Consider the following 13,711-nt stretch of genomic DNA (forward strand, 5'->3'; position numbering starts at 1 on the left):
AAGTGCACGAGACAAGGGATCAGATAAACCTCCAGCCATTGCTGTGTGGTCTTGGCAAATGACTTCACCTCTCTGAACCTCGGCTTCTATAAATTGGGACAAATAATGTTTACAATAAGCATGTGTTTTTTCTTACTGCAGACTGGCATGGTGGTGGCCCCCTTAGCTGTATCAATAGTCCGTTCTTCTGGGGTGGGCATTTGCACAGTCACTCCTTGGGACACCCTCACCCCCTATCGGAGTGCCTGCCTTGAGTCCCAGCTACTGTGCCGCTGATCCGTCTTCCTGCTAACACGCACCCTGGGAGGCGGCGGGTAGCTGAGTCCACGCCAACCAAGTGGGGTACCTGCAGTGAGTTCCTGGTTCCTGGCTCCAGCCTGGCCCAGCCCTGGCTATTGTGGGCATTGGGGAAGCTCGCTCTCTCTGTCTTTTTCTGTACCTTTTTATATACTTACAGATTTTATTTTATTTTAAAAATTATGTTTTAAGATTTATTTATTAGGCTGGCACCGCAGCTCACTGGGCTAATCCTCCGCCTTGCGGCGCCGGCACACCAGGTTCTAGTCCCGGTCGGGGCGCCGGATTCTGTCCTGGTTGCCCCTCTTCCAGGCCAGCTCTCTGCTGTGGCCCGGGAGTGCAGTGGAGGATAGCCCAAGTGCTTGGGCCCTGCACCCCATGGGAGACCAGGAGAAGCACCTGGCTCCTGCCTTCAGATCAGCGCGGTGCGCCAGCCGCAGTGTGCCAACCACGGCAGCCATTGGAGGGTGAACCAAGGGCAAAAGGAAGACCTTTCTCTCTGTCTCTCTCTCTCTCTCACTGTCCACTCTGCCTGTCAAAAAAAAAAAAAAAAAAGATTTATTTATTTACATAAAAGGAAAAGAGATGAGAGAGAGATCTTCCATCCACTGCTTCACTCTCCAAATGGCCTCAATAGCCAGAGCTGAGCCAGGCTGGAGCCAGCATGCAGGAGCTCCACGTAGGCCTCTCACATGCGTGGCAGGGCCCCAAGTGCTTGGGGCACCATGGGAGGCCTTCCCAAGTACATTAGCAGGGAGCTTTGGGAAGTGGGTCACCTGGGACTCTGATGTGGGTGCTGGCTTTGCTAGTGGAGGGTTAACCCCTGCATCACAGCGCCCCCCTCTGAATCTTCGTACCACAGGAGCCCTTCAAGGGCCCTGCTGACAACGCACTTGTAAGATGCTTGGGCAGGGTTCTCTCTTTTTCTATTCCATTCGTAGGAAGTGCTTGTGTATGACGTGTTATTATCCTTTATATGTCTGGAAGGGTTCATCAGTGATAACATCTAGAGTCAGTGTTTTTCTTGTGGGAATTCTTTCATAAAAATATAAATATTAGAGGGCCGGCACTGTGGTTTAGTGGGTTAAGCAACCGCCTGCAGCACCGGCATCCCATACGGGCACCTGTTCAAGTCCCAGCTGCTCCACTTTGCATTCAGCTGCCTACTGATGTGCCTGGGAAAGCCTCGGAGGATGGCTCAAGTGCTTGGACCCCTGTGTCCATGTCCGAGACTGGAGGAAGCCCCCGGCTCCTGACTTCAGCCTGGCCCAGCCCTGGCTGTTGTGGCCACTTGGGAAGTGAACCAGTGGATGGAAGACCTCTCTCTTTAACTCTGTCTTTCAAATTTCACACACACACACACACACACACAAGTATTCAGATGTTTAATTTTTGGTAAACTGTTGTTCAAGGAATTGGTCTTTTTTATCTCAAACTTAAAAATTATTTACATAAAATTGTTCATATGTTCTCTTATTTATCTTCTTAATAGCTGTGAAATCTGTGGTGACAGATATTAGTAACTTGTGCCATTGTGGTTTTAGGTTTCATAAGTTTTATTATGATGTGACTACCTGTGGTTTTGTGTTTATTATTCTCTGAGTTCCTAATGTTTGAATTTGTGAGTTGACATCTTTCACCAATTTTGTAAAATTCTTTTTTAAAAAAAGATATATTTTGGCCAGCGCCGTGGCTCACTAGGCTAATCCTCCACCTTGCGGTGCCGGCACACCGGGTTCTAGTCCCGGTTGGGGCGCCGGAATCTGTCCCGGTTGCCCCTCTTCCAGGCCAGCTCTCTGCTGTGGCCCGGGAGTGCAGTGGAGGATGGCCCAGGTGCTTGGGCCCTGCACCCCATGGGAGACCAGGAGAAGCACCTGGCTCCTGCCTTCGGATCAGCGCGGTGCACTGGCCGCGGCAGCCATTGGAGGGTGAACCAACGGCAAAGGAAGACCTTTCTCTCTGTCTCTCTCTCTCACTGTCCACTCTGCCTATCCAAAAAAAAAAAAAAATCTATTTTGGGGCCAGCATTGCGATGTAATGGGTTAAGCCACTGCCTGCAACAGCTGGCGTGTCATGTGGGTGCCAATTCCAGTTCCCAAATGCCCCACTTCTCACCCAGCAGAACCCAGAAATTCCTGGCTTCTGGCTTCTGCCTGGCCCAGCCTTGGCAGTTCTGGCCATCTGGGGAGTGAACCAGCAGATGGAAGATCTCTCTATCTCTCCCTCTCTCTCTCTGTGAATAAATAAAATAAACCTTAAAAAATAAAAAGATTTGTTTTATTTATTTGAAAGGCAGAGTTGCAGTGAGAAAGGGAGAGACAGAGGAGAAAGAAAGCGAGGTCTTCCATCCACTGGCTCACTCCCCAGATGGCCACAACAGCTGGAGTTGAGCTGATCCGAAGCCAGGAGCCAGGAGCTTCTTCCAGGTCTCCCACGTGGGTGCAGGGGCCCAAGCACTTGGGCCATCTCCCACTGCTTTCCCAGGCCACAGCAGAGATCTGGATCGGAAGTGAAACAGCCGGGACTCGAACCCATGCCCATATGGGATGCCGGCGCCGCAGGCCGGGGCTTTAACCTGCTGCACCACAGCACCAGCCCCCTGAATTTCAATTCTTGTTTCAGGACTGTGAGAAGGCCAAATTCTCTTCCTGGTTCTTTATCGTCTGGTAGCGACTTTCTGCTGATTTCTTAGCGTTCTCCTGGCGTGAGCACAACCTAGGAGCTGGCAGGTGCCCGGATGTGAAGCTGCCTGCCAGATGCCAGACTGTCTACGCGTCCCTGCTCCCAGGCCTCATGAGCCCTTGATTCATGGCTGCACTGGCTACCCTGATGCTGCCCGATGTGTGTGTGTGTGTGTGTGTGTGTGTGAATACATATTTACATTTTAAGTATGTATTTGAAAGACAGAGGGGGACAGAGGCAGGTGTCCCATCTGCTGGTTCACTCCCCAAAATGCCCACAACAGTCAGAGCTGGGCCAGGCAGAAGCCAGGAGCCTGGAACTGAATCCAGGCCTCCCACGTGGGTGGCAGCGACCCAAGTACTTGAGCCATCTCTGCTGCCTCCCAGGTGCGCAGCCAGAGGCTGGAACGGGGAGTGGCGCTGGGGTCAGTTCCAGGCACCTCAGTGTGGGATGTGGGGGTCCTAACCACCAGGCCAACCCCCCTCCCAATGATTGTTTTTATTTACTTGTGTTCAGCTTTTATGTTTAGTTTTAGTGGGACAGCTTTTCAGACACTGGCTACTCCCTCACAGTGGTAAGAAAAAGTCTAAATAATACTTTCAATAGTATTTTTTAAAATATGAATTTATTTATTTGAAAGGCAGAGTTACAGAGAGAGAGAGGTCTTCCATCCGCTGGTTCACTCCCCAGATGGCTGCAACGGCCAGAGCTGTGCTGATCCAAAGCCAGGAGCCAGGAGCTTCTTTCCGGGTCTCCCACGTGGGTGCAGGGTCCAAGCACTTGGGCATCTTCTACTGCTTTCCCAGGCCACAGCAGAGAGCTGGATCGGAAGTGGAGCAGCCGGGACTTGAACTGGTGTCCATATGGGACATCAGCACTGCAGGCGGTGACTTCACCCGCTACGCCACAGCGCCGGTTCTGGATAATCTTTTTGATGAATGAATAGATTCATGTTACTTCCTTGATTGAAATCACATCCCATTGCAACTAGAATAGCACATAAACGCCTCACCATGGCCCAAGGAGCCTCCCGGGAATGCCCTCCCTGACCTCTACCTGCCGACCTCACCTCCTGCTCACCTCCGTGAGTGGCCGCGCTGCGGTCCTCTTCCTCCTGCTCACCTCCTGAGTGGCCGCGCTGCGGTCCTCTTCCTCCTGCTCACCTCCTGAGCGGCCGCGCTCCGGTCCTCTTCCTCCTGCTCACCTCCTGAGTGGACGGTCCTCTTCCTCCTGCTCACCTCCTGAGTGGCTGCGCTCCGGTCCTCTTCCTCCTGCTCACCTCCTGAGCGGCCGCGCTGCGGTCCTCTTCCTCCTGCTCACCTCCTGCGTGGCCGCGCTCCGGTCCTCTTCCTCCTGCTCACCTCCTGAGTGGCCGCGCTCCGGTCCTCTTCCTCCTGCTCACCTCCTGAGTGGACGGTCCTCTTCCTCCTGCTCACCTCCTGCGTGGCTGCGCTCTGGTCCTCTTCCTCCTGCTCACCTCCTGAGCGGCTGCGCTCCGGTCCTCTTCCTCCTGCTCACCTCCTGAGCGGCCGCGCTCCGGTCCTCTTCCTCCTGCTCACCTCCTGAGTGGACGGTCCTCTTCCTCCTGCTCACCTCCTGCGTGGCCGCGCTCCGGTCCTCTTCCTCCTGCTCACCTCCTGAGCGGCCGCGCTGCGGTCCTCTTCCTCCTGCTCACCTCCTGCGTGGCCGCGCTCTGGTCCTCTTCCTCCTGCTCACCTCCTGAGCGGCCGCCCTCCGGTCCTCTTCCTCCTGCTCACCTCCTGCGTGGCCGCGCTCCGGTCCTCTTCCTCCTGCTCACCTCCTGCGTGGCCGCGCTCCGGTCCTCTTCCTCCTGCTCACCTCCTGCGTGGCTGCGCTCCGGTCCTCTTTCTCTTGCTCACCTCCTGCGTGGCTGTGCTCCGGTCCTCTTCCTCCTGCTCACCTCCTGCGTGGCTGCGCTCCGCTCCGCTCGGCCTCCTTGGGTTGTGACCAGCCCCTTGGTTGTTTCTCCGGCTTGGATCTCTCCCCCCAGATTTCCCGGCAGCGGGACGAGCTGTGCTGGCTCATTTCTATCTTTGTTTACGCAGCTGCCTTATCTGCTGTAGGCCTCACCCCTCAGAAGATCCTGTTTGCCAAGCACCTCTTGGTTACCCACAACATTTACCATCACCCCACACGTGCTTGTAGTCTGCCCCCCGCCCCCACTAACTCCCTCAAGGCTGCGGCTTTGTCTTGCTCATGGCTTAATCCCTGTGCCTAGAATGGTGTTGGCAGTCAATAAAAATATTTGAATGAACAAATGCTATATGAGGGGGGCAGCATTATGGCACAGTGGGTTAAGCCTTTGCATCCCATGCTGGAGGGCTGGTTAGAGTTAGAGCTGCTCCCCTTATGATCCAGCCCCCTGCGAATGCGCCTGGGAAAGCTGCAGAAGACGGCCCAAATCCCTGGGTCCCTGCACCCGCGTGGGAGACCCGGATGAGGCTCCTGGCTCCTGGCTTTAGCCTGGCCTAGCCCTGGCTGCTGCAGCCATTTGGGGGAGTGGATCAAAGGTCTCTCTCTCTATCCCTCTCTTTCTGCAACTCTGCCTTTCAAATAAATAAATTGAAAGATAATAATAAAAGAAAAATAATTGTGTGGTGAGCTTGTCCTACCATCTTATTTCTCATTCCTCTCGTTTGGCTGTGACTTTTACAGGACATTGAAAAAGTCCTGTCCTGGGGCCTGTCAGGGGTGGGGGAGTTGTTCATCTCCAGCGCAGCCCTGAAACTGGGCACAGACAACCGCAGCCACCGAGCCCTCTGTGTGGCCTTGGCGGCAGAGCCTGCATTTTTCCTGACTCATCAACACATTCTCTCCCTCTCTGTCATTATCATACTTGCTTTCTAGCTAAGGCCGGTCTCCCAGCTGGGCTAAGAAAATGTTTCACGTTGCTGGAGGGGCCCCTTTGTTCTCTGACCCCTTCCAGTTGGCCATGGACTTGCATGGAGAGTGAATGGATCATTGCTCTGTGGATGGATCTTGCTGGAAGAAACGAAAAGCCCCTTCAGAATGAGAAATATAATCCCCTCACTGTAAATTAAGGACCCCTGATCCCCTCACTGTAAATTAAGGACCCCTGCAGAGACACGATGGAGCTGGGTTGGGTCCCCCTAGAATCCATACAGCAAAGCCTGCCCCCCGCCATTGCCGCAGAACACGCCTGTATTTGGAGATAAGATCTTTAAAGAGTTAATCAGGATAAATGAGGTCTATCGGACGGGCCCTAATACACTCTGACTTGTGTTACTTATCTGGGGCTGGCGCTGTGGTGTAGCAGGTAAACCAGCCACCTGCGGCACTGGCATCCCGTATGGGTATGTGGGCACTGGCTTGTGTCCGGCTGCTCCTCTTCTGATCCAGCTCTCTGCTGTGGCCTGGGAAGGCAGCAGAGGATGGCCCAAGCGCTTGGGCCCCTGCACCCGCGCGGGAGACCTGGATGGGAGTTCCAGGCTCCTGGCTTCCGTCTGGTCCTGCTGATTGTTGTGGCCGTTTGGGGAGTATAACCGAGGATGGAAGATCTCTCTCCCCCTACCCCGTACCTCTGCCTTCTAAAGAAACATTAAGAACGTGGAGCCAGGATTTGAACTCATGTACCACCCTGTTGGAGTCAGGGGTCCTAAGCAGGGTCTTAACTGCTGGGCCACAGCCTGCCCTTACTTAGTCCCTTCTGAAGGTGGCGCCACCAACGGCCCAGTCACCTTGCTCTAGGGCCACCTTGTGCAGGTGGGGCCCAGGGTTCCAACACGTGAACCCTGAGGGCACAGATCGTGAAGGGGACGGAGGGTCAGAGAGAGAAGCAGAGCGAGTCTGAGCGGGAGACGGTGAGCGGGAAGATAAAGATACATGTATACAGTTGGGTGCGGAGGTGACAGATGGGGCTGGAGCTCAGGGAGGCGGCATCGTGGGCCTCCAAAGATGGCTGACCCCAACTCCTGGAAGCAGGGAACGTGGTGTCCAAGGGAGCCCGGTCCAATCCCATCGTCCCTTCAGAGCAGGGAACCGTGTCCTGCTAGAAGGGGGAGGTGTGAGAGAGGTGAGGCAGGCAGGAGGGGTGAGATGGATGTGGGGCCCGTGTGCCAGCGCTGGACAGTCGTTGGGGGGTGGGGAGGGGTGGGCGGCCCCCTGCTGACAGTGAGGACGCGGAAGCCCCTGTCCCATGAGCCCGAGGCCCTGGACACGGCTAAACACCTTGGCTGGGCTTGGAAGCAGCTTCCTGCCAGGGCTTCCTGCCGGCGGACACCTTGCTGCTGGCCCTGGAGAGCCCAGGTCTGAGGGTCCGGCCGGCCATTGCGCATGTGTGACCTGGAGCTCTGTGAGGCCGCACGTTTGCTTTGCTTTGGGTTCTCTGAGTGTGCGGCCAATCCAGGGGCCGCGTTGGGGGCTGGGAGGGCAGAGGCAGCCGCACGTGGCCGGGCTGGGAACCGAGGAGAACAGTGGGGCTGTGGGTGAGAGGTGCCCAGACGCAAAGACAATGGAGCCTTGGAACAAGCAAGGGCATCCAGACGTCACTCTCAGGGCTAAGGGTAGGGGACCGGGTGGCGTCTGGGCGGCGGGGGCCTTGGGGACAGACCCTGAGAGCAGACCGTGGCGTGTGTTGTAAGAAAAAAGTTTTATTTCCAGGTGGTGCTTGGGGGTGGGGTCTGGGGGGAGGGATCATGCACCTGCTCCACCCTACAGCTGCTGGGAGGGCCTAAGGATGTACAGGAAGTGGGTTTTGCGGGCTGGCAGCTTGGAGTGGGCGGAGCCCTGGGTCCTCTCTTCCGGGGCGTCCTCCCGGGCCCCCTCCCGGAGCCCATCCCTGATGGCCTGCAGGCGGTGTCGCTTCTCACTGAGCCAGTGGCCGCTCTCCTGGGTGTCCTGGTGGGACCTCCGCCGCGGCAGCTTCATGATCCATAAGGCCACCCGGGGCCGGGGTTCCGGGCGGAAGCTGTCCGAGGCCTCCTGAGTGGGCACCGGGGCTTCCTTCTCCTCCGTCCTGGGAACCTGGGGCAGGGGAGGGGGAGAAACAAGGAGACCCTCTCATACTTCACAGGGCAGCCCCGAGATGCTCAGTTCCCACTGGAGTGTGCAGCCCGCGGTGCTGGGGGGGGACACACGGCCGTCTTTGACGTGTGCAAAGCACTTAGGTTTGCACATGCCTTAGGATTAAAAATACTCAGAGGTTTACAGAATAATTTGGGATTGAAAAAAAAAAGTGTTTTGGGGCCAGGCTGGTTACGCTGCCGCCTGCACCACCAGCCTCACACGCCAGCTGGTTCGAGTCCCAGCTGTTCTGCTCCCTGCTAATGTTCCTGGGAAGGCAGTGGAAGATGGCCCACGTGCTTGGGTCCCTGCACCGACGTGGGAGACCCGGACGGAGTCCTCGGCCCCTGGCTTCGGCCTGGCCCAGACCTGGCTGTTGTGGCCATCTGGGGAGTGAGCCAGAGAATAGATCTCTTTCAAAGGTAGAGCTACACAAAGAGAGAGGAGAGGCAGAGAGAAAGAGAGAGCGAGAGCGAGAGTGCACGCGAGAGCTGGTTCACTCCCCAGTTGGCAGCAACAGCTGGAGCTACGCCGATCCGAAGCCAGGAGCTTCTTCCGGGTCTCCCACACGAGTGCAGGGGCCCAAGGACTTGGGCCATCTTCACTGCTTTCCCAGGCCACAGCAGAGAGCTGGATTGGAAGTGAAGCAGCCGGGACATGAATTGGTGCCCATATGGGATGCCAGCACTGCAGGCGGTGGCTTTACCTGCTATGCCACAGTGCCGGCCCCACATTTTGCCTTTTAAATAAATAAATATTTTTATTTTTTTATTTTTGGACAGGCAGAGTGGACAGTGAGAGAGAGACAGAGAGAAAGGTCTTCCTTTGCCGTTGGTTCACCCTCCAATGGCCACCGCGGCCGGCGCACCGCGCTGACCCGATGGCAGGAGCCAGATGCTTCTCCTGGTCTCCCATGGGGTGCAGGGCCCAAGCACCTGGGCCATCCTCCACTGCACTCCCTGGCCACAGCAGAGAGCTGGCCTGGAAGAGGGGCAACCGGGACAGAATCCGGCGCCCTGACCGGGACTAGAACCCCGTGTGCCGGTGCCGCAAGGCAGAGGATTAGCCTAGTGAGCCGCGGCGCCGGCCAAATAAATCTTTTTAAAAAATCAGATCAATTCAGAAATGACTTAACAGAATGCTCATAAATGTTTGTGCAAAGAAAAAAACACATTTTAGAAATGGAGGTTATGAGTTATCCTCAGAAAGTTCGTGGAGAGCCCGCGCTGTGACACAGAAGGTTGAGCCGCCATCTGCAGTGCCAGCAGTCCATATGGGTACGAGTTCTAGTCCCGGCTGCTCCACTTCCTATCCAGCTCCCTGCTGATGCGCCTGGGAAAGCAGTGGAGGATGGCCCAGGTCCTTGGGCCCTTATTCCCATGTGGGAGACCCGGATGAAGCTCCTGGCTCCGGCTTGGCCCAGCCCTGGCCATTGCAGCCATTTGGGGAGTAAACCAGTGGATGGAAGACCTCTCTCTCTCTCTCTCTCTCTCTCTCTGTGTCACTTTGTCTCTCTGTCTTTCCCTCTCTGTAATTCTGACTTTCAAACAAATGTTTAAATCATGATTTAAAACAAAAGTTAATGGAAAATGCATATTTTGAAAAAATTGCATGAATTAAGTTTTTGTACCAAAATAGACTCACCTTTTAATTCCATTTTTCCATGCCCTGCTTTGAAGTCCCCTCGTGTCACAGAGCCCCTTGGGGTTTCTGAGGCCTCTGGGATTCCAGCGCTCCTTAGCATTGAACACTCAGAGGCTTACCACGCAGCCTGAAGCGTCCAGGCACTGTGGGTTCAGGGCTCCAGAGTCCACTGAGAATCACCATCCGGGGCCGGCGCTGCGGCGTAGTGGGTAAAGCTGCCGCCAGCAGTGTCAGCATCCCATATGGGCGCCGGTTCAAGTCCCGGCTGCTCCACTGGCCTGGGAAAGCAGTGGAAGATGGCCCAAGTGCTTGGGCCCCTGCACTGGCGTGGGAGACCCCGAAGAAGCTCCTGGCTCCTGGCTTCGGATCGGCTCAGCTCTGGCTGTGTGGCCAATTGGGGAGTGAACCAGCCGGTGGAAGCCCTCTCTCTCTCTCTCTCTCTGCCTCTCCTCTCTCTGTAACTCTGACTTTCAGATAAATAAATCTAAAAAAAAAAAAAAAAAAATAGAATCAGGAGCAGCCAGCTGGGGAATGGCGCCTGCTCTAGTGGCCAGGACGCCGGTGGAGACACGCGGATCCCACCTCACCGCGCCTGGGTTTGAGTCCCAGCCCCAGCCCCTGACTCCAGCTTCCTGCGAATGCAGAACCTGGGGGGCAGCGGCGTCACGGCTCAAGCGCTTCATTTCCTGTCATCTGCTTGGGAGACCTGGATGGAGTTCCTGGCTCCAGGCTTCCTCTGGCTCAGCCCTGGCCGTTGCAGATATTTGGGGGTGGGGGTGGGGGTGAAGCAGCAGGTAGGAATTTTCTCAGTTGGGCGACAACTCGCTCAGTCGTTTACAAACATCCATTACCGAGGGCAGCTTTGAGTCAAGCGGGAGAACTCGAACGTGGGTCCTGCGACTCAGAGCTACCTTGCACAAGGACTTGTTTGAAAACAGGGCCCTTGCCGACTGAACCGGTGAAGATGCCGTCACCCTAATCCAGCAGGACGGGCTTCCTCGTGCAAGGGGCAGTCTGGACATCAAGCTGCACACATGGGGAGACCACCCTGTGCAGGTGCTTTGGGCGCTGTTGCCACAGCCGGGGAGCGCCAAGGGTGGCCAGTGCCGTGGCTGGAAGCCGGGAGAGAGGCAAACGCTGCCTTCAGGAAGAACCAGCCCCACTGACCTCGATCTTGGGCACCTGGCCTCAGGGACTGAGAGACAGCATCGGCGGATAAAGCCACCGGTCTGCAGGATTTTGAGATATGGCCACCTGAGGGACTATGAGTGTGCGTGAGAATCCATCGTTCTTAGGTGTGGAAGCAACCAAGTAAAAATCGGTAAAATCTGGCAAAATGTTAACAAGTGCTGACTCCAAGCTGAGGGTTCTTGGGGGACATTTTTGGCTGTCACAACTGGTGAGGTGGGGACGCGGCTTCTGTCCAGGCACCCTACAGCGCACACATCCACCCCTCCACAGAGGATGACCCAGTCCCAAACGCCAAATGGTGCCGAGGCTGAGACTTGGGTCAACGGTAAAAGGGAATACATGCACATTTAGTGTGCAATTAAAAAAGCTTTTTCTGCAAGTTTCAAATAAATAAACTCTATGTGTGTGGAGCTGTATGGGTTTGGGGTTCTTAAAACCTGTTTAACATGACAGGGGCCGGCACTGTGGCGTAGTAGGTTAATCCTCCGCCTGCAGTACCAGCATTCCATACGGGCACCAGTTCTAGTTCCCCGGCTGCTTCACTTCCGATCCAGCTCTCTGCTGTGGCCTGGGAAAGCAGTAGAAGATGGCCCAAGTCCTTGGGCCCCTGCACCTGCGTGGAAGAGGATTCTGGCTCCTGGCTTCCAATCAGCTCAGCTCTGGCCGTTGTGGCCATTTAGGGAGTGAACCGGTGGATGGAAGACCTCTCTCTCTCTGCCTTTCGGTCTCACTGTTAACTCCACCTCTCAAATAAATAAAATCTTTAAGAAAGATGAGAAATACTCTGTTTGCTCGGCATTTGTAATTAGAATCGCTGATAGAGGTGTAAAAGGGTGAGACACACAAAGCCTTTGGGTTCGTTAAACACCTTGGAATTAAAACCCACCCATTCGAGTTAGCACAGAAGAGGCTTGCCAAGCACGGTGGGGTAGATTAAACCATGGTCTCACCTTGACTTTGAACCAGAACGTACTGAGAGGTGTTCTAGCCAAGCTCTTGGAATTAGCAACGCTTCTTGGTTTACAAAAGGCAGGTGCTCACAGAGCCCTCTGGGGTTTACTAAACGTTTGGGGACTTAGAGCCTCATTTCTTTCTTTCTTTTTTTTTTCTTTTTTCTTTTTTTTTTTTTTTTTGACAGGCAGAGTGGACAGTGAGAGAGAGAGAGACAGAGAGAAAGGTCTTCCTTTTGCCGTTGGTTCACCCTCCAATGGCCGCCGTGGCCGGCGTGCTGCGGCCGGCGCACCGCGCTGATCCGATGGCAGGAGCCAGGAGCCAGGTGCTTTTCCTGGTCTCCCATGGGGTGCAGGGCCCAAGCACCTGGGCCATCCTCCACTGCACTCCCTGGCCACAGCAGAGGGCTGGCCTGGAAGAGGGGCAACCGGGACAGAATCCGGCGCCCCGACCGGGACTAGAACCCGGTGTGCCGGCGCCGCTAGGCGGAGGATTAGCCTAGTGAGCCGCGGCACCGGCCTAGAGCCTCATTTCTGAGAGTTGATTTGTCCCCGGACACGTGAAAGCCAGGAGCCCCCTCCCCCATCAGAGGGTGTGGGAGGGTCCACTCCTCCTCCTAAGCTCAGAAAACCCTGGGGTCCGGACACGTGGGGGCTGGCACGACCTAACCTTCCAGTCGCCCTCCTGGCTGTTCTGGGGCTCCAGGGAGGCCACCACTTTCTCGGAGATCAGCACCTCTCCTGTCCTGTTGTCGGTCACCTGCGAGGACAAGGGCCGGAGGGGACAGTGAGAGCGGCCCCGGCAGGAGGGCGGGCGGGGAGACCCGGGAGGGGCACCTTGTCGATCTGGAGGTGGCTGGAGAGGGTGCTGTTCCCCAGCCGGTGCTCTTGGCTCTCTTCTTGGTGGTAGTTCCTGGGGAGGCTCCGGAAATCCATGGGGGCAGAGAAGAAGCTGTCCAGGCCCCGCAGCAGGTCATCCTGGGGAGGACGGGAGGAGGGACCGCTGAGTGGCCGTGCCCACCCTTTCCCTGTCCAGTCTTCTCGCCCTTGGGGCCTGACCCCCTGCCCCTCACCCCGCCTGTCCTGTCTCCCGTCTCTGTCCCATCCTGCCCCTCATGTGTCCCCCCCCCCCTCTGCCCCGCCCCCTCGCCCCTGCTCGGCTCCTCCTCCCCACCCCTGCTCTCACTCACTTTCAGGAAAAGCCGGCTGAAGCCTTGGAGCAGGCTCTGGAGGCCCAGCAAAGCCGTGGAGCTCTCCTGGGAGTCACTGTCGCGGGTGGGGGCCGCGGAGGCGCGGGACAGCAGGGCACAGGGGAGAAGCAGGAGAACCAGCGGATGCCACATGGTGGGGCTGGCGGGGAGGCTGCAGCGAGGGTGGGGATCAGAGCCCAGACACCCCTCCCTCACTGTTTCTCAGGCCCCGCCCCTCCAGGCACCCACACCTCCCATCTCCCCCCAGGCCCCCTCTACCCCCTATCTGCTTCAGGCTGCGGGGGGGCCCCGGGCGCCTCCCAGGCCTGGCGACCCCACTCCTCGCCTTCTTCCACATTCATACCCAAATCGCAGTGTTCAGCTCCCACGCCCCGCCCCCTTTCCTGAGCCCCGCACTAATGCTAAACCGGACTCCGGCCGTCCACGGACGGTTAAACCCAAACAGTTCTGGTCTCGAGCCCAATCGGACTGGCTGGAGCGTTGGCTGAGCTCCGCGAGGCCGAGCCACGCCCCTTATTGTACGACCACGCCCCCAAGAGCTGACCTCACTCAGGAGCCGGGTCCTCCCGGGCATAGCCACGCCTCGGCCCTCCGCTGACCACGCCCCCGGATCCTGAGCTTCGCCTCATTTCCCTATCGGACCACGCCCCCCACGGGTGTTCTCAGCCCTGGAGACCCAGTCTTTTTTGTTTT

The 13,711-nt window shown here is 56.6% G+C and overlaps 1 protein-coding gene across 1 annotated transcript; it reads right to left on the reverse strand.

The window, feature by feature from the left end:
* Nucleotides 1–7,590: 7,590 nt before the first annotated feature.
* On the reverse strand, nucleotides 7,591–13,519 carry DKKL1 (dickkopf like acrosomal protein 1). The gene is made up of 5 exons (XM_017340147.3): nucleotides 13,362–13,519; nucleotides 12,998–13,169; nucleotides 12,645–12,785; nucleotides 12,478–12,567; nucleotides 7,591–7,983 (listed from the first exon to the last, which is right to left on the reverse strand). The coding sequence occupies exons 2-5, from the start codon at nucleotides 13,148–13,150 to the stop codon at nucleotides 7,672–7,674; spliced, it is 696 nt and encodes a 231-aa protein (XP_017195636.2). The 5' UTR covers nucleotides 13,151–13,169; nucleotides 13,362–13,519; the 3' UTR covers nucleotides 7,591–7,671.
* Between the last annotated feature and the right edge of the window lie 192 nt (nucleotides 13,520–13,711).

The sequence above is a fragment of the Oryctolagus cuniculus genome, chromosome 18, assembly GCF_964237555.1.
Source record: "Oryctolagus cuniculus chromosome 18, mOryCun1.1, whole genome shotgun sequence".
Taxonomy (NCBI): Eukaryota; Metazoa; Chordata; class Mammalia; order Lagomorpha; family Leporidae; genus Oryctolagus; species Oryctolagus cuniculus.